Source organism: Microcebus murinus, chromosome 1 (assembly GCF_040939455.1).
Source record: "Microcebus murinus isolate Inina chromosome 1, M.murinus_Inina_mat1.0, whole genome shotgun sequence".
Classification (NCBI taxonomy): domain Eukaryota; kingdom Metazoa; phylum Chordata; class Mammalia; order Primates; family Cheirogaleidae; genus Microcebus; species Microcebus murinus.
Window position 1 is genome coordinate 61,942,429 of NC_134104.1, and position 21,016 is coordinate 61,963,444.

At 42.1% G+C, this 21,016-nt stretch overlaps 1 protein-coding gene across 1 annotated transcript in view; it reads left to right on the forward strand.

The window, feature by feature from the left end:
• The window catches only part of ARHGAP31 (Rho GTPase activating protein 31), a 129,195-nt gene that overhangs the window by 65,975 nt on the left and 42,204 nt on the right, over nt 1–21,016 (forward strand). Inside the window, exons 2-6 of the mRNA XM_012780586.3 lie at nt 3,895–3,997; nt 6,208–6,352; nt 15,842–15,924; nt 17,213–17,320; nt 18,016–18,158. Coding sequence (XP_012636040.2) covers nt 3,895–3,997; nt 6,208–6,352; nt 15,842–15,924; nt 17,213–17,320; nt 18,016–18,158 — 582 coding nt within the window. The remainder of the gene's footprint in view (nt 1–3,894; nt 3,998–6,207; nt 6,353–15,841; nt 15,925–17,212; nt 17,321–18,015; nt 18,159–21,016) is intronic.

The window sequence follows — 21,016 nt, forward strand, 5'->3', positions numbered from 1 at the left end:
CCAAGGCAGTTTAGCAGAGTTATGACTTCTGGGGGAGGAATAATTTGACCGCTGGCCTTTTCTGCACTAAACACTTGACGAGATGAGAAATTGGGGAGAGTGCCCCACACCTATTTAGCAGTGTAAAACGTCCTTTATTAATAGCTGTACCAGGTTAGATCGAATGAGACAAAGGACTTCATAGTGTTTCATAAACTGTAAAGCATAAATCAAAGGCAAGTTTTACTTTTCTATCAGAACCCACCTCAAGATGTATTTTGTGCTCAGATTAAAAATTAATGTTTAAGATCGCTGATCCAGGAAAAACAACAAAACAAAAAAAAGGAGGTTAGAACGATCAGTGAAACAATTTGAAGAAGTTATATCATAATCAGCAACTGTGTGTATCTCTGTAGGAGGAGACTCAGAGTTCTTTGGGCGCAGGATAAATCCCACAGAACGAGCTCTGTGACTCGACCTCCAGCGTCACTCCTTCCCATGCCTACACTGACAATGGAAGCTTTCTTTCCATCTGTAACTACTCAGCTGTTTTGTATCAAGCTTCTAGCCTGTCCAGAATCCTAGGGTGTCCCCAATCTCATTGAGCCCCAGGGACAATACTCTGAAGAATTCTGAGATTTCGAGACTAAACTCTTAGCAGCCCTGCAACACTACCCCCCAGGGCTATCTTGAGACCCTTGTTACCCTAGGTATCAGCAGCAGATTGGCACTACCTGATCTGGGAATTTGTTGGAAATGCAAATTCTTGTCACTCCCTCCATCCACCTCCTTACTGAATTGGAACATGCATGTTAACAAGATCCCCAAGTGATTTGTATGCATGTGAACGTATGAGAAGCTCTGGTCTGGACTAGCAGTTCCTTCAATGTATGTGTGCATCAGAATGAGCTGGAGGCTACTGGTGGTATGGGAGGTGACCCAGGGACCACGGTTCGAAAACCACTGTTCCAGTATCTAGAGCTAGATGATTACACAGAGATTAACCCAGTCCCTTCCTACTACCGAGTACTAATGATGGAGAATTCTTACACTTTCCAATGCAGCCCTAGATAAGAACCCAGGAAAGCTCACACTCCACAGGGATTGGGACCATGACCTCTTTCCTTGGGTTGTTTTAATATCGTCTCCTGCTTAATTAAACAGAGCCTTGGACGAGAGGTTCTAGGGCCTCTGTACCAAAGCCAGGATAAATTTATGGCAGAGGCTCTGTCTGGGAATGTGTTTTCCCCACCTTTAAAACAAACAGAGCCTGAAGTGCTGCAGCTGAGAGCTGTGGAACTGGAAGGTCCCTATCTGAGAACGGGCTGAGACAGGTCGGCGACCCTGCACAGCCCCTTTTGTGGAGTGTTCTTTAAAGAGTTCGAGGCTTGTGCCTTTGAGTCCTTGCGAATCCCCGGAGTTCATAAGTCCACTCGTACCCCACACCACACGGCGGCCACACTCCTCGGTAGGGACTTGAAGTGCAGAGTTCCCCGAGGGCTAAACACAGCTCCCAGGCTGCCAATGCATAATCCACTGTGAGATCCTCCTGCCTTTGTGCTACAAAGATACCACTAAATGCACAGAAAAAAGATCCCATGGAAGCAAAATTACTCTCAAATGGAAACATGTACTAAAGAAGGACAAAACAGCCATTCCAAAGAGTAGAGATTAGTTTTGACTGGTATGAGGCTGGTCCTCTACCCCAGAGGCCTATTGGATGGGAGGAGGCAAACTATGTTTTCAGCAAAAAAAAAAAAAAAATTGTAAGTTTATATCATAGATAAGCTACAAGTAGAAATAATAACTGCCATTGTGGAATGCTTAGTCTATGCCAGGGTCTGTGCTAAATGTTTACAAGTATTATTTCAGTCCTAGCTATGAGGTTAATATCACTATTAACCTCATTTTGCAGAAGTGGAAACTGAGAAACAGAGTCATTGTATATTTTTCCCAAGTCTACAAAGGCAGCTTGGTGTCTAAAGCTGCACTCTCAACTATAGGCCACATGTGGCAGGTCACAGAACAGCCAGGTGTGGTGGGAAAAGAGTCAACCATTATTATGCACAACAGGAATGTTAAGATATGTCCTTTAAGCACTATAACACTTTCTGTCTATCCCTCTCTATTTGCATGAGGGTGGGAGACAAAAATCTTACCAAGAACCCTATTTTATAAAACAGATCAAATCACAGCTCTTCTGGCAGAAGACAAGCAGAAGCTCTGGAGCCCTGCCCACGCCCACAGCCCCTCCATCACACCCCAAAGTGGCTCCACAGCTGTGGTCTCTGGCCTCAATATTTCTAATCCCAAACCTAATCTACTTCTAATCTAATCTTCTAATCTATCTTCTAATCTACTCCCTAAGCTCTTCTGACCTGGAATAACAAGAGAAGATTCTCCCTGGCTCCAGTCATGGCGGACAGGGGCAAACCATGGATGTGTGCTAGAGGGGAATGGCTCTGGGCATGCTCAGCCTTCGAGAGATGACAGAATACTTTAAGTATGATGAACTTTATTGAGCACCTAAAATTAGAGTTACTTGAAGGCAACAAGGGGAGGGATGCTTAGAAAGTATCATAATTCGGGTAGAATATTGAGTCTGAATGCCTGGTGTCTACCCACATAAAGGTCCAGTCCAGCTTGGAATTGTGTATAGGCGTGAGCATGTGCAGTAAGCATTAATGAGTTGGCACTGGTCTAATCTACCGCGTTAATGGACTAGGCATGTGGTGGGGATGTGCGCACAGTGCTAACCCAAGCATTGATTCACGGAGGTCCCACACCACCTCTGTGCCTCCAGGAAGACACTCATTGAAGACTTCAGAGTCAGAGGCTTGAGTTCTTCCATCCCAAACCACCACTGACTGCATTCTCATGGGGCGACCTCAAGTGGATCTGTCCATGACCAAAGTGGCAAGTGACTTGCTACTCTCTCTGTATAATCCAAAAGGTCTGCATCTGCCATTCTGGGCCACTGAGCAGTCTGGGCCGCTCAACCCCCAGGAGAGAACTGCACAGCCAGACCCTTCCACCAGGGCGCTGAGCCTCTGGAGTGGCTGGAATTCAAGAGAAGCCATGTCAGTCCCTGTTAAGTGGTCCATTAAATCAATGACTGATTTGACACATGTCGGCTGGGGGTGGTGGGGAGGCCCTTATTATTTTTTTTTTTTTTAAAAAAAACCTCTTTAACGTTTAAATCACTTTTAACATTCTGGCAGATTTCTTCCAGTCTCTTTTCCTTCACAATGATTTTTTACATAATTGAATTAGCAATGAATATTCTTTTTAAAAAAAATCTACTTGTATTATAAGCATTTTCCCATGTATTAATTAATTTTCATAAGCAATAAGCAATCATGAGTGAAGTAAATTTATCTTCTTATAGATCTTTTCTTATTCTTTGATAGAATAAGAATAAGGCAGTGGTTCTCCAATTTTAGTGTGCATCAGAGTAGCCCAGAGGGCTTGTTAAAACACAGATTGCTGGGCTTCACTCCCAGAATTTTTGAGTCGGTGTGTCTGGAGTGAGGCCTGAGAATCTGCATTTCCAACAAGTTCCCAGGAGATCAGGAGATGTTTATGCTGCTGGTCAGGAGACCACACACCAGTGAAACGACTGACTTGTGGGTTTCCAAAGTCACCGGTGGTCTCTAAATCAAAGCTTTTGCATATTTTTCAAATTCTTAAAAAAAAAAAAAACCTCTTAAAACACATGGTTTTTAAAACTTTATCAAAACTCTATGATTTGTTAAAATACAAAAGGAACATCACCTACCACTCACAAGTGATTGTTTCCATTTGTAACTCATGAGTTCCATACTTACTTCTCTTTGAAGTTATCTGAATTTTTAGAAGGATATCTTTAAAGGACAGTCAGATTTACATTATTGTTTTTTCTTTTCCTTTACATAGTTCCATATGTATTGAAGAGCTGTGCAGAATTTATAGAGACTCACGGCATCGTGGATGGAATCTATCGGCTTTCAGGAGTCACCTCAAACATACAACGGCTCAGGTAAGAGAGAACAGCCTAAAAGAATTCTCCTGTGATCCTTTGAACACGCCTCTGTCCGGAAGGTGTCGGGAATATCAAAAACCTGAAGGGACTGTGTGAAGGGTGGCAAGGCCAAAGATCAAATGTGGCTGTTTTCAGATGCCTGACAGTTCCTTGATCTAATCAGGAAACTCTCCAGTCTGATATGATTCTTTCTAACAAACGCTCCTAGGGCTTTGAATCTCTTTCTTTGTCTTGAGCCAGATAGACTTATCTTTCTTAGGTGGATTTGATTTAAGTTACAAGTTAGGGAAACGTGATCTAATTATCATTCACTTGCGTACCCAAAGCTCAGTTAGATTAGGTTCCTATTACATCGTGTTCACAACTCTGACATCGGTGTGAGTTTTCTGTTGGCACACATTCCACATTTGATATTTTATTTGAAATAGGAATCAGAAGCCTCTCTAATTGATGCTGGTATTTTAAAAATTACTGATGGATGAACTATTTCCAAGTCTTTGGATTTATTCTGAACATTTAGAAGAAGTTTCTATCGTATTAAATTAAGAGGGTAAAATCCTTTACACAAAACACATGTATGTGTGTGTGTTTTATATATCTACACACACACAATAGAGTATGTACAGTATATATAGAGTACATATAAAGTATTTATATATATGCTTTTCAGTGACTAAAACAATAGGTTTATACATTTTGCATATTCTTTAACACCAAAAAGAACATAATTTAATAGCACTTCATATATTTATTAAAGTTCTTTAGTTATAAATGTAGGCTTTTAAAACAATGAAAACATCCTGATTACAAGATTAATATGTAAAATTTTGTAGGTTGTACAGGTAACTCAGTTTTCGTATTCTTCCTCCTGATTGGTTTCTGCCCCTACCCACCAAAAAAATTCTCAATTGTAATTAAATTATTCCAAAGGAATAAAACATCCTTTTTTCTCCTGGAGAAGTGAGGTCTGTTTAAAAAAATAATCGGTTTATTGCAGCCATAGATGCTAATGAATCTATGTGTTTACATAATTTCACTAATTTACTAGTGTGCTGTTTTTTAGGGTTTCAATAGCAAATACTTCTTAATGGTTTACTCTTAGCTCTGCAATATACTACACAGTAGTTGGTATTCTGGAAGAACACTTGGGTGGGAGCCAATTATTACTCATTTAAAGACTGACCTTGAGAAGGGAAATTTTTGGCTAAATAAGTGAATAAGTTCTAGATTGTTTTTGTTCTGTCCTCTTAAAAGCTCACATGCCTATGCATTTACGAGGCCATGGCATAATTCTCTGTTCAAGGCTCCACTCAGTTCCCGTCAGGTTCTGACAGCATCAGGGATTTTCCTACCCTTCGTTAAAGGGACAGACCCAGAGCACATAAGAATGGGCAGTGAGCTGTTTTGAAAATGCTGGTTCCGAGAGTCCTGTTGATTTTGTCAACACTTGGCTGACCAAGGGAATACTCTCAAGATGTCCAACTTCTCTTTTGTATTTGCTCACATGTGTCATTTTTAAGCATATAAGTATGTATTATCTGAGGCAGTGTATTCATGTAACCTTTTAGGAAATATTTTCTAATTAGAAACCAGGCCTGGAATTGGATAATGTTCCCAGACATGCCACTAGGGATTGTTTAAGAAGCTATGATTAAGCTCATCTATCCTGTAGGAGGCACCATCAGGCAGCCTAGAAGTTTCCACTGAGCATCCAAGTGATAGCTGATTAAAGTTCTCAAACCTCAGGTTTGAGTCTCCAGATAAAACAAGTTTGTTGACAAGAATATATGGAGATGAGTGGTAACAATCTGATCTACGCTGGTTTTGTTCTCTCCTGTAAGAAAGGGAAGTTCATTTTGGACAATATTTTGGAAAAACTGAAATTTCAGTAGGCCTTTTTGGCAAACTGCTTTCATATTTCCTCAGTTTTCATAACCAAGACTGCAGACATAATGCCGTGGAAAATCCATTTGTAAATGGGCATATGTCTTTGTAATCACAGCAGATTGTGCGAGGAAGAGCCAGACCCGAAGTGAAAGTCTACCTGTGGCTTTCTTGTTCCTGGAGTAGAAGGTCTTTTTAAATCAAGGTCAAAAATATAGTGGGATCGGCAGGTTAGGGTCTTTTTACCCCTAAGCAGGCAAGCAGCCGCTGACACGGAACACATGTTCCCTGGGATTGTTATGTCTCCGTCTGTGTTGTTTCAGGCAAGAGTTTGGCTCAGATCAATGTCCAGATCTGACAAGGGAAGTGTACCTCCAGGACATCCACTGTGTGGGCTCACTCTGCAAGCTCTACTTTAGGGAGCTGCCCAACCCCCTCCTGACTTATGAGCTCTATGAGAAATTCACGGTGAGTGTTTGCATTTCCATTATGGGGGCTGGGTGGGACTCATGGGATGGGCCAAGGAGAATTTCAGCGCTAAAATAACAATCATAACACGCACCAGATGGTTGACATTATCTTAGCATGGTGATGGAAGTAGGATGATATGATGAGGAAAGTAGGGTAGTGGAACCGTCGGCTAAATTTTTTCCTTGAATTTTCGGAATCATGTTGTTTGTTTTAAGAGCTGGGTTAAATTATCTCTCTGTTTATTCAACCGAATGTGCCTTATTGTATAGGGAGGAAACTGAGAACCAGAGAAGTAAAGTGGCTGGCCCAAGGTCACACAGCAGAGGCAGGACAGGAATCTGAGGGTCTTGATGCTACACCCACTGCTAGTTCTTTTTTATCAGTCTAGTCCTTCTGTGTTTCTTTTGGGGCCTGGGGAAAGAGGTGGGTGGGTGAGTAGAGAAGGGAGAGGGAACAAACCAAAGTCAGGAGAGAGGTCAGAAAGCTGGGGAGAGGAAAAAATCTTAGAAAAGCGGCCAAGAGAGGGAGTGCAGGATGGGCCAGTGAGTTGGGCTGGTGGGGAAGAAAGATGAGCAAGAGCAGAATATCTAAATAGAAGCTGTATGGTCACCAAATAGGGCACCCATAGGCAAGTGGAATGGAGAAAAAAATGCTTAAAGGATGTCCGTAGAGGTAGCATTAAAAATAGGGCTTGAACATCTGGCTGCATGAGTTGAGGTGTAGAGTAGTCAGAGAGTTGAATTTAACCCAGGTTGGAATCCAGCCAGCCGAAGAGGGTTGAAGGACATGAGAGTGTACGCCAGGGAGTGATTGAAATAACTGGCCATGGAATTTAGTGTGAATAAGAAAGGAAATGAGGCCATAAGGCAGATGAGTAACAGTGAAAAAGTAGATCAAGGGATTATTCATCCCAGTGAGGTCAGTGGGGTACTGGAGTACGGTGGTCGGGGGTGGGGAGGTGTTTGACTTGAGGTTGGGAAGGGGTTCCAATTATTGGTAAGGACCAGACCCAGGCTCTAGTGGTGGGAGGAAGTCTTTCTTATGGCTCCTGTAATAAACTTATTTTGAGGATATGAAAGGTTCTTCAGTTTGAAATGATACAAGAATGAATGAAAAATTCTTCTTAAAAATTGGGCTTGGGCCATCAAAAATACATGTAAGAGTTTTCAGTGGTACAGGGAAATATTCATATGATAATTGGGAAAAAAGCCCAGATATAAAATTGTTTATTAATGAAGGAATTTAAAGAAAGGATGTTCAAAAGACTAAGCCACTCGTTTGTTTCAGTGATGGATTATGGATGGTTTTTCCTGCTTCTTTATACTTTAACTTTCATAATTTTGTCCACTAAAAATACATTAATTTTTAATGAAAAAACAGACCAAAGCACACAAAAAACTTGGGCATAAATTTGACCACTAGAGAAGTCAACATGTACCAGCTGATGTAGAGTTGTCAGTGGTTAGGGGGCTTCTCCCCTAGAGATTGAAGGTAGAAGGTAAACAAGCCTCCAATCTGCATGGCTAAGTCACAAATAATGGCAGCCCCTGCCCATGGAACCACAGAGGAGAACCACAGATTATAATCACCGTTACCATATGTATTCCCTCATTTTAAAAGTAATCATGTTCAATAAAAGTTCGGAAAATGGAGGAAAGTAGAAAGGAAACTTCCTTAAAGACAACTGCAGTTAACATATTTAGGTATTTCCTTCAGTCTTTAATTCACTGCACAGTGTTTTTGTTGTTTTGCTTTCCCAAATCAAAATACATTTTATTGCAAAAATGAAAGCAATACAAAAAAGATTAAAGGAGAAAGTATAAATCACCTGAAATTCCATACCCCAGACATATCTCTGAATAGATATTAACTATATCTTCAATAACAGATATTAACAGGTCTCCCCCCTACACACACACACACACACACACACACACACACACACACACTTCCACTTCTCAATACTATACATTGCTGTTTCAGAATGCTTTTAATTCAACAATGTGACCATTTTTCATGTTAATAAATATAGAGAGACACTGTATGAATGTTCTTTCATATGTGCCATGATTTCTGAAACCAGGCTCCTACTAATGGACATTTAGGATTTTTGTTTCTCAACACTTTGCTTTCACAAACAACATTATAATAAACATTTTTGCACATTTATCTTCACACTTTTGTCTGTTTATATCCTCAGGGGAAAATCACTGAAGTAGATTTACTGAGTAAGGAGTTCTTGTTTAAAATTTTGTCCCATATTGCCAAACTGTCCTCCCTAGAGACAGGAATGTTCCTTTCCCCACAGACTTGCCAACACCAAGTATTTTCAATTTAAGTTATTTGCCAATCTGAATCATCAAAAGTAATATCTTATTATTCTTTCAGTTTGTGGGTAAGATTTTGTTTTCTACATAGTCGTTTCATAATCCTCTTATCAGTACAATAGTTTCATCTTTGAATATGACAGAATGGAATATCATCATGTTAATGAACTGAATAAGTCTAATTTCTTTTAACAAATATCTCATTCTATGATAGTTGAGGGTAGATAGGAATTCTTGTCTAGAAACTTTAGAAATACAGTTCCTTCTTAGATCTTATCTATAGGCTCAGAACAAAACCCACATTTATCTCTCCTCTTTCTGTTCCCAGATATTGCTAATCATTCTGTTCTCTCACAGCAACTGAAAAATACCAATGTAATATTTTGTCATCAAATTTTAAGGAAATCTGACATTGTATTTAGGCAAGTTTATTGACACCAAAAAATAAAACAGGAATGTTTTGTTGTGACAACTGACCTCTACATAGATGGAGGTCAAGTTAAATATGTTGAAGAATTTATCATTTAATAGATTTCTTTGATCATAGTAATGAGTATGATAATATAAGCAAGCCTTCTTCAAGGACATGGAAGCAACTCTGTTACATTGTTACATAGTCTCACAATTACTTATTTAAACCTACTGGTACAGCTAAAGTAGAATAATATCTCAATGGACTAATAAGAGAATTAGAAAAAATATTAATAGAATAATAATACTGATAATAGATATCATTTGTTGAGTGCTTACTATATGATAAACTCATTTTAAATATTATTTCATTTAATACTGAAGATAATTCTATAAAGCAGGTTTTATTGCCTTTGTTGGTTCAGCTAATAAGTGAAGGTAAAGATTTAAAATTTTGTTTCATAACTCCCACACTACTAAAAAAAGAGTTAATAGCACTTAAGTAGGCTCAATATTAAGTATTAAATAACTTCATACAAGATAAAGTAATGAAGGAACAATTCCACCAACAGCGTTAGGAAAATTGGCTAACTGTCAGAGAAGGGAGAAATCACATTGCATCCTTACAACTTAACAGATTTCAGGGTGGAGAAGGATTTCCTCATAATAAAGGCAAAAGAAAAATATCACAAAAGACAAATTTAACAAACTAAACTATGTAGAAACTATTTTTCCATGTAAAAATACATTAACAAAATTAAAAAGCAAATGACCAATTATAAAAACTATTCAAAATAAAGATGATAGGGGATTGATGTTCTTTAATTATATACAACTCCTACCTATCAATAAAAAGAAAAAAACACACATAATACCTCACTAAACAAACAAGCAAAGAACCTCAACAGTCACTTCATAGAAAAACAAATCAATTTATTCTAAAATTATCAATATATTAGAATAGTATGTTTGCATATTAAAGAAATAATTTTTTAATGTTGCCATTTCATACTGGCCAGCCTGTAGTAAGACTGGATCTTTTATAGTTTTCTACTGGAAGTATAAATGGATTGGACATCCCAGAAAGTCATTTGAAATTACTATCCTAAAATGTTCATAGTCTTTCGTTAATCCAGTAACTATTTTTAGGATTCCATTCTAGGGTAATAATCAGATGTGCACACAAGTAATTGATGTTCAAGTATGTTTGCTGAACCGTTATATATAATACCAAAATTTTGTAGAGTACCTAACAATAAAAGATGATTTAAACAAATGATAAGTCTATTATTTTTAAAACTGTGTAGCCATGGAAAGTCACATTTTTGAAGAATATTTACTGGCCAAAATATAAAGTTAAATGGAAAAGGAGCAATATATGCAACCAAATAGGAAATTATGCCAGTGTTCCTATTTGGTGCTGGGAGACCTGGGCGGACTGCTGCTTTTTTGCTTCATGTATAAATTAATAGTGGTTATTTCTGGGTGGTGTGATAAAAGGTGATTTTTATTTTCTGCAGATTTTGTATGTTAATTTTTAGTACATGTGTTAGTTTCCTGCAAAAATTTACCAAAACTAGGTGATTTAAACAACAGAAATTTATTCTCTCACAGTTCTGGAAGCCAGAAGTTTGAAATCAGTTTCCCTAGGCTGAAGTCAAGGTGTCAGCAGGGCTGAAGAAGCTCTAGAGGAAAATCCATACCTTGCCTCTCCCAGCTTCTGGTGGCTGCTGGCATTCTCTGGCTTGTGGCCACATCACTCCCCTCCCTGCTCCCTGTTCACACTGCCTTCTCCTCTCCTGTCTATGCTAAATTGCCCCTGCCTCTCTCTTCTAAGGATCTGGTGACTGCATTTAAGCCTCTCCATGCCCCCCCCCCTGACAATCTAGCATAATCTCCTCACTCAAGATTCTTAATTTGACCACATCTGCAAAGACTCTTTTTCCAGATAAGGTAACATTTTCAGGTTTTAGGGATTAGGACCTAATATCCTTGGAAGCAATTATTCAACCTAGTACATTTTATTTTTATTAGAAATAAAACAACAATTTTAGGAAAAATTCAGTTTTGTTCAGATTGATCCAGCCCAAATTATTATACCCAAAGCAGGGAGAAATGGAGATTTTTAGAGGAGGTAGTTTAGAGAGGGGTTAAATTATATATTGAATTTATATCAAACAATGTCTTTATGTCTCAGTCTCCCTCCTTAAATTGAAAGATTCCCAAGGGCAAGAACTGTAGTTATTTTACTCATTGTTGTGTTCCTTTCCCTGCTCTCCAGCTACTGGAAAATGTTGTAACTGTTACTTAGTAAATGTTTACTGACAGGTTTGTTGACCCATGCACATCATTTGAAATGTCACTTAGGGCAGACAACTAGCACCTGGCAATAGACAAAGGCAGGCTGGCTGGGAGCTCAAGCCAGCTGTTAAGGGGACGGTTGCCAAGTGTCTTGGTTTGCCCCAGCGACTCTTCCAGTTTCAACACTGAAAGTCTCATATCCCAGGAAACCCCTCCATCTCAGGCAAACTGGGATGACTGGTTACTCTGCCAGGAGCCCAAAGTTGAAAGGAGCAGCCTCAGCCATGCTAGTGTTCAGCATGATGGAGAATGGACCCATGATGGTACTGTCCTGGGAGTGTGGCCCAAGTGTGGCTGTCTCATGTTTTCAAGATCAAAGCAAAATATTGACCTGTTCACTTATTCCATTCAGCAAATGTTTACTTGGCACCTGCCATGCACACCTAGCAGGCATAGGTGGGGAGATTTAATGGTGAGTGAGACAGAAAAATCCTTGCTCTTGTGAAAGTCACATTTTAATAGAGAGGATAGCTGATAAAAAAAAATGTAAGGGACATATCTGTAATAAGCACTGTTGATAAGTACTATAAAGAGAAATAATGTAGGGTATGGGGGACAGAATGATGGAGACTGCTATTTTAGGTCAGATAATCAGAGATGCCCTTATGAGGCAACATTTGAACAGAAGGTAAAATAAGGGAACAAACACATAGTGCAAGTATGTGGGGGAAGAGGGTGCCAAAAAGAAACAGCAGGTGCAAAGGCCCTGGGGTGGGGTGGGGGGCACGCTGAGCTTGCTCATGGGAACATGTGGAGCCAGTGTGGAGCAAGCAAGGAGGCAACCATGGGAGACAGAGCAGGGGAATTTGCAGATGGGCAGATCACTTAGTAGTGCTTGCTTTGAAAGGTGTAATAAAGACATATATATATAAAGACTGTCTGGAAGGACATGCAGTGGTTCCTCTGGAGACTTCAGTTAGAAAGAAGACTGATTCCTCTATGCCTTCTTCTGGATGCTTTGCTTTTTTAAAAAAAAATATATATATATATAATCTGTCCATGAATTACTTTTTAAAAATCTAGTTAATAGCTTAAAATGATTTATAATGATAAAAATGGTTTTATAATCATTTTACATGATTAATAAAACATTAAAGTTGCAGCTGGGGTACAGCTAGAAAGGAGAGCTGCAGGTTGTCTATTGGACCATGCTGGTGGCAGGGCTGCCTGGGCAGTAGGACTAGAGGTGCAGGGGCTGTGGTGGCTTTCAGTAAACAGACAAACCCAGTGAGAGCCCTACAGTGGGGAACAAGAGCCCAGCCGGAATCTTCAAAGGGCAGGAAGCTGGTGTTATTTTATATTTTATTTTTTTTGAGACAGAGTCTCACTCTGTTGCTCAGGCTGGACTGCAGTGGCACAATTATAGCTCACTGCAGCCTCAAACTCCTGGGCTCAAGCTGTCCTCCAGCCTCAGCCTCCCAAGTAGCTGGATTACAGGGATGTACCAACACACCTAGCTGAAGCTAGTGCTATTGATACTGATTTGGAGAGAACAAATAGTCACAGATTCATCCTAGATCTTTTAAGATTTAACCATTAGCCACATTGCTCTGGCTAATGTTGAGTGAAATTCTCTTATACAGGCAAAAAATTGGGGTGGGAAAATTTCAAGCCCCTTGCCCCATGATGGGTTTGCCCATCCTGATGGGAGAACATAAAGAAGCTAAGAATAGGTTTGCAGTGACCAGATCCCTTCAGGAGAAAAACGAGGCTTTAGAGAGACTATAGAGAGGTTTGGAGTGGGTTGGATAGAGGTTGTAAATAATGAAATAAATGCCAATCCCAAATGGAACCTGCAGGCATGAGGGGGTGAGCCTGCCCCACCTCTTAGAACAAAGATGACTAATAGCTTCCTAAATTATTAAAAGAACTTTCCATGAGGGCTGTTAAATTGGCCTGCACCTTTATTCCCCAGATACATTTTTTAAAGTGGAGGGGGCTTGATGGTACAGAGCTTTGCAAAGCCTGATCCTGGCTTTGCAAAGATGTGGAGAATCCTCCCCACCCCTCCCTCTGTGCACAATAGAATGCAGGAGAGTCCACAGCACATTCCGCAGCCCTTCCTTCCCCCAGCTCCTCTTGCTCCCCATTGTGAGGTTCTCTCTGCTTAGTGGCACAAGGGTCCCCTCTACCATCCGATTTTCTAAATGACCACTCCAGGGAAGAGAACGGAGGTGTCAGGTGCTTACTGGAGGCCCCATTCTTGCCCCTGCCCTACCTCCATCCTGCATGTCTCACCAAGCGAGGATTGCAGCTGCCACCCTGCCCTGCTGGGTCTACTCGCAGCCTGGCAAGCCCACCAGAAGACTGGGACACACCTGTGACTGGGACACGCCCAGTCCTGCATTTCTCCCCACTTCTGCTGAGGACACGAGACCTCAAGTTCTCCCCATAAAGAATTTTGGTTGCCTTTTAAAATGGCGAGCTTCTGTATATATATATATATATATATATATCTTACTTCAATTAAAAAAGGTAAAAAGAAACAAAAAACATGGTGGACAAAGCCTGGGCATGATGTCCCATGTAGTGAATACCTACTGTGTGCCAGGCACTGCTCTGGACACAGGGACTCGTCATATCCCTGCACTTACAGCGCTCATGTTCTAGCGAGGGCGATAGAGAGTAAACAATGGCCCTAAGAGATAAACACATTCTATAGCGCGCATTGGCAGTGAGTCCTATGGGGGAAAGCGAGAGGGATCGGGAGAGCCAGGCTGGGGCAGGACCTCAGAGTTCTCCTCTAGTTAGAACAGAACGCAAACAGCTGGAGTGGCCTGGAATAGGGCCTGGCAAAACAGAAGGTGCCCAGTAGAGTTAATTCCCTTCCACTTTTCTAGGCCTAAAAATTTTCATTACTGAGAGTGTGAACGTTAGCATTTACATGCAAGCAAGCAAATGACAGCTACAGACTAAACAGAAGGCCAGGCACAGTGGTTCACACCTATAATCCTCACACTTTGGAAGGCTGAGGCGGGAGCATCACTTGAATCCAGGAGTACAAGACAAGCCTGAACAAGAAGAGTCAGACGCTGTCTCTACAAAAAAAACCAAAGGTGGTGGTGCATGTCTGTAGCCCCAGCTTCTCGGGAGGCTGAGGCAGGAGGATCACTTGAAGCCAGGAGTTTGAGGTTGCAGCGAACTATGATGCACTCTAGCCAGGTGACAGAAAAATAAAAAGGGGGAACAGAGGTGAATGATATAAGAAAACCATCACCACAGTCAGGATGTTATGTTCGGTAGTATTTGTATTTGGTAGTATTGCAGGGGGCAGTATTTACTAGTTAAAGAATGTATTTTATGACTATACCTTTATCATATACAAATAAAGTTTGTTTCCAGCACCAGGAGGAAATACAAAACTAAGTCACATTTGCCTTGAATTCAAGATCACAAAGATCAAAGTGAGCTCCAGAGCCCCTTTTAAAGCATATCTTGATCTAGGTGGGTTACCCAGGCTATATACATATGAAAAAACTCATGGAGATGTAGTTTAAGATTTGTACACTTTTAATATATGTAAAGGATGCCTCAGTAAGAGAAGATAGATAGATGTGATTACCATTGACCCTGGACCTGGGGACGGCTTCTGTGCTGGCAGTTCCTGCGCATTCGGCCCTGCAGTGGGAGGGCCCTTGAGCCTGGGCACTGGCAGGACAGATTCTCAGGACAGGGCAGGAGAATCTGCCCAGGGATGCCCCAGAAGGTGAGGCATGGACGTGGCCCGCCTATGGTCACGCTGCCTTTATTGCTGTTCCTGCCTCTCCTTGAACGCCCCGGGCTGATGGGGGAACAAAATACCCACACAGGAAATAGCCCAACAGCAAGTCCAGGCAAGGCCCCCGGGTCTCAGGGACAAAGCTCTTCTCCCTGCTGAGGAAGGCACATCTTTCCTGCTTCCTGGCATCTAGGACAGGCAGCAGCTGAGTACTCGAGGTCATGGTCACAGGCAAGGGGGGAGGGGTGGCTGTACCCACAAAGCCTGCTGGCCAGGTAGACATGGTGCCACCTTGTCAACTCCTCACTCTGTCTCTGTCTCTTTATCTCTCCAAGCATGAGTCTCCGTGACCCTCTGCCACATGAGACACACCCAAGATCCTACACATTCTTTACCAGACACCTAACCACCGTCTCGGGATGCACAGGGACCTCAGCAGCCCGCCCATCCCGTGGGCACACGCTGTGAGACGCTTGGTGGTTCAGCCTCGCACTGTGGCGGGGGGGTTGTTTTCCTGGGAAAGCGTGCCTCTTGGAAGGCTGCTCTCTGGGCACAGTCGTGAGGCCGGCGTGCAGGGCTCTGAATGACGCCAGTGACGTTGACACACAGGTGGTGTCAACGCTCTGGGGCACTCAATGCTCACGGGCTGCTTCGTGTTCTTCTCCACAGGAGGCGGTGTCGCACTGCCCGGAAGAAGGCCAGCTGGCCCGAATCCAAAATGTTATTCAGGAGCTTCCCCCGTCCCATTACAGGTAAGAATCCTTGGGGAAAGAAATGTGTCAGCTGGGCATGGTGGCTCATGGCTGTGATCTTAGCACTTTGGGAGGATAACACAGGAGACTCGCTTGGGGCCAGGAGTTCAAGACCAGTCTGTACAACATAGCAAGATCCTATCTCTAAAAAAATGTTTTTAAAAAAATGAGCCAGGTATGGTGGTGTGTGCCTGTAGTCCCAGCTACTTGGGAGGCTGAGGCAGGAAGATCACATGAGCCCAGAAGTCCGAGGCCACAGTGTGCTATGATCACAGCACTGCACTGCAGCCTGGGTGACAGAACCAGACCCTGTTTCTTAAAAAAAATAATGTTCAGCCTCTCAGTGTGATGTGATACCAAAGAGACAGGCTAACATCATTAAAAAGGAGCAAATTCAGAGGGCAGTGGCTTTGCTGGGGGCATTTTGAAGTTGACGAACAGGTCACTATTATTGAAGTGAATTGCTGCCTGGCCAGGGACATTACAGTAGCAAGGGACAGTCCATCTCCAAGTCACCTACAGGACACCCTCAGAGTCCCTCAGGAAGTCATCCTGCTCAGGCAAGCCAGTCTCTCAGGGGCATCCTTGGTTCTTACCCAGATTTGTAGCATAACCAAATCTGTGGAAGCCATGGATAGCCTTTAAACAGGCTGCCTGCAGCGCTGCCCCATTTGACAGATTGAGCTCTCTGCTTGCTCTTCAGTACCACCCCTTGCATCACCCCATCCTTTCATTTCATTCTCGCAGGGTAGCCCCCAATTGTACCACCTTTCTCAGTGCCCCTATGCATGCCCGTCTTTTACAAGAGGGCAGATTTTGAAGTAAGAAAGAACTCCTAGCAATAATAAATGTTGTCCATCCATGAAATGAGCTCCCTTATAAGTACTAAATTATCTGTAGCTGGAAGAATTTTTTTTAATAGTGCCTAGATGAGAGCCTATTTCAAGACTGCATAGAGGCGATTCTAATCTGGTGGAAAGGAGGCACAAGTGGCTGCTAAGAGTGCTCCGGCTCTGGGGTGCTGGGATTCCCTGGTTCCGCCTCTAGCTGATGCTCCACGGGCCTCCAGTGACTTCTGCCAAGACTGACTCTCTTTCCCCACCCCAAGCCAGTGTGCCTAGGGTCAAGAAACTTACTCCTATCAATCTTGACATCTTCCCAATATTCCTTCAAAATTCGTAAGATGGAAATATTTAGAGTCTCTTAAATCTAACTTAGAAATTATCTCCAGATGTCAGGCGTCACACAGGCACTGAAGTTTCTTTGTCAAAAAACCAAACCATTACAGGACCTTGGAATACCTGATCCGACACCTGGCCCACATCGCCTCCTTCAGCAGCAAGACCAACATGCATGCCAGGAACCTGGCCCTGGTGTGGGCACCAAACCTGCTCAGGTAACCGCTACACCCTCACCTTCTCACCATCCTGGTGGGCTCAAAACAGCCCCCCAGATGAAATGAAGACTGGATTCTTCAAAATTGAAGCCCCTGTAAGACAAACCTGGAGCTAAGTGGTCAGTTGTAGCACATACGAATTAAAGGTGATTTTAATAGCCTAAGTTCTTTGCCTACTAACTTGGAAGCTCTAGGTTCCAAAGGCATGTTTGGGGGACTTTTTGTTTGTTTTTTGGCTACAATCACAATGTGGCTAAAGTTATGGATATGTATGTTACAATTTCTCGAAAGGGGCTTTATTGTCTTTGGGGCTCATTGGCTTTTGATTTTGGTGGGGTCACAGCTGGCTATAAACTGGTTCAGCTGCTTCATATGATTTCCTAAGTGATGACCTGCCCCATAGAATAACTGAGTGGGAGCAGAGGGATCCCATGAAGAAAACAATCAATTTCTGTATATTTACAGGATAGTATTTATAATTTTGCAATATATAATACCTGGTAACTGTTTTAAATTTGTTCAGTCTATTGGGCTTTGGAAAGTCCCATTAATTGGTCTTAAATAGTTAAATATTCTATAAAATAAACTGTATAAATTTAGAAGATGGGCTTGTGCAAAAGGCCCACTGGCTCCCCTTTGCTGCTTCAGGTTGTCAGGCAGACTCACTCACTAGATGTGTTTCTTTCTCGGTGTAGGTCTAAAGAGATCGAAGCCACTGGTTGCAATGGAGACGCAGCCTTCCTTGCAGTGCGGGTCCAGCAGGTGGTGATTGAGTTCATATTGAATCACGTGGATCAAATCTTTAACAATGGTGCACCTGGGGCTCTGGAGAACAATGGTAATGACTCCTCTCCGCACATACTCCCACAGCATATCCTCCTTTCTTGCCCTAGCCGTGGGGCCCAAGAATAAGTGAGAGTGGGCTTGGTTCTAGCTCTCAGTTTTGGGTGTGTGTATGTGTGTGCTGACTACTGTGTGTCCATGTCCAAGGACCACACTTACATACATCTGTATGTGTATAACCAAGCTACAGTGTGTTCGCATTTGGCTTTAGCATGTTTCTGATCAGTCGCATATATGGCCTGTCCTGTGAGTGTAGTGTGGTAGAATAGAACTGGAAAAATGTTCTATTAGTTTTAGTGAGCTCTTAAACTCTGGCACTGGCAACATTCTTCTTGGCTGTTAGATTTTGTCTTTACTCTCCCTGTGATATTACAGAAGACCCTTATGCCTTCACCTTGAAGTCTTAGATGAACATTAGAAGTAACATGTTCATAATCACATGTACATTTAGAATGCATTCTCTTTGCAAGCATTTCTTGAGTGCTTACTTTGTTCTGCCCTGCACCAGACAGTAGGTGTACAAAAACAAGTGTTTTCGGGTATCTCATAATGGCATAATGAACATTAGGAGTGAATTGGCATCTGTGCTTGCATTCCTGTGAGCCTAATTGTGACAACCAGAAATCCAGTTGCTCAAGAAGCCTGCTGTATAATGGTGGCTTTCCAACATCAGTGTCAATCAGAATCACCTGGTGAGCTTGTTAAACCACAGATTACTGGACCTCATCCCTAGAGTTTCTGGTTTATATGTTTGGAGTGTGGCTGATAATTTGCATCTCTAACAAGCTTCCAGGTGATGCTGATCCTGCTGGTCAGGCCCACACTCAGAGAATCAGTGGTGTATGAGAACTGTATCTGCATAATATTAGTTAGCTGAAGTGGTTATAGCTTCTGGGGAATTGATCTTTGAACTGAGACCTCAATGACACAGGGAACCAGTCATGGGAAGATCTGGAAACAAATGTTCCAAGGACAGAGAACAAGGAATGTAAAAGCTCTGAGGTGAAAACAGGCTCAAAGTGTTGCAGAACAGAGGCCAGTGTAGCTAGAACCAATGTGGTCTCCAAAGAGGGACGCCCCACTCTGGGGGGTACCAAAGACCAAAGAAGTAAAGTATGAGTATGGGAAGAAACTGTTAGAGTTTCTTTTTTTCATTTATTTGTGCCTTATATTTTGTAGCTTATATTATTTTATATCTTTTTTCTATTATACCATAATATTAATATAATGGCACATATGTATAATTTATAAATGTACACATATATAAAGGGAGTATACACTCCAACATTTTTACTGTGTATTTTTGAAGACCACTGTTTGAGTGGGCAAAGAGGGGAGGGAAAGCAGACAAAAGGTATTTGTAGGTCATGCTAACAGTCTGGTTGGTGCTCGGGGCCTGGGAAAGCACTGGAGGCCTTTGAGCAGGTGGGTGCCAGAGCTGAGCTCTCGGGCTGCTGTGTGGAGGAGAGGCTGCAAGGCAGCAAGACTGGAAGCAGCAGCTACATGAAACATAAGAAAGCATGGCGGCCCACATGGGCATGTTAGCAGCAGGCGGGAGGAAAGTGGCTGGGGCCAGGATATATTTGGAGGTAGAGTTATGAGACTTGCTTAGAGGCTATATATGGGGAAAGGGATGCATCAAAGAAGGAAATGAACAAAAAATAGCTGCTCCAGGCTTTAGCTTGTGCACTGATTGGCCCAGGGTGCCACTGACTGACATGAAGATGAGAGGAGGTACCAGGTATCCGTGAGGAGTAGAAATCACAAACTCTGCCATGACATGTAAAGTTAGAGATGCCTGTTAAACACCTAAGCAGAGATGATGAGCAGGGCTTCCTCTGGACCTGGAATGGAGGCAGAGATGTGTGCTAAACCAAGCTCTCCTGACCCTGCAGTCTGCATTCTTTCCATTATGCCAGTTGCTCCCAGAGTGATTTAACTTTTTTAAGTTAATAAGTAACAAAAAACCATAAATAATCTAGAATCTGTCAGAATCTATATGAACAACTACTGGAAGTAAATTAAATTTAAACGTTTTTAACCTCCATTGGATTGAGTCAGAAGACTAGGTCAAAGCCGGAAACTTGACTGCAAAGTTTTCAGGGTCGCAGGATGTATTTAACTGCAGTCCTGCTGGACAACAGCTGTGCTGTCCTCCTTGGAAACACCCTGCTGTCACATACTCTCTCTGTGTTCTACGGGGCCCTTTTTCAATGGCCTTACTTCCTTCCACCCAGAGAGGGCCATGGTCTTCAAAGGGAAATAGTGCCATCAAGCTGCTTTCTGAAAATAAGGTGAGTCTTATACCAAAGGTGATTTCTCAGTCTCAGTTGGTCTTAGTTATCCTTGAGTCTCTTCATTACTTCAGAAGTCACAGAAAACTGGCAAGGTCACCAAAGACTGAATAGAAGCAAACTTAGACTTCTTTTTTGCATAGATCAGGTTTCTCAACCTCGGCACTGTTGACATTTAGTGCCAGATTATTCTTATTTCGGGGCACTGTTCTGTCTGATGTAGGACATTTGGCAGCATCTCTGGGCTCTACCTACGAGATGCCAGTAGCACTCTCACACACATCTGTAACAATCAAAGATGTCTCCAGATATTGCTAAATGTCCCCAGCTGTGGTGGGGAGTGGTAGGCAAAATTGTATCACGATGAGAACCACTGACTTGGAAAAAAGAGATGATCTATGACTTCATAGATTGTCACCATCACTTCCTTTCCTAAAAAAATAATAGAGTAGGAAAGGATTCGCTGCATGCACTAGAAGACAACTGGGTAGTGAGTAAGAAGCCACATGTCTTTTAGGGAATAGTATAGGCTATAAATGTCGTTTTACTGCAGGGATAG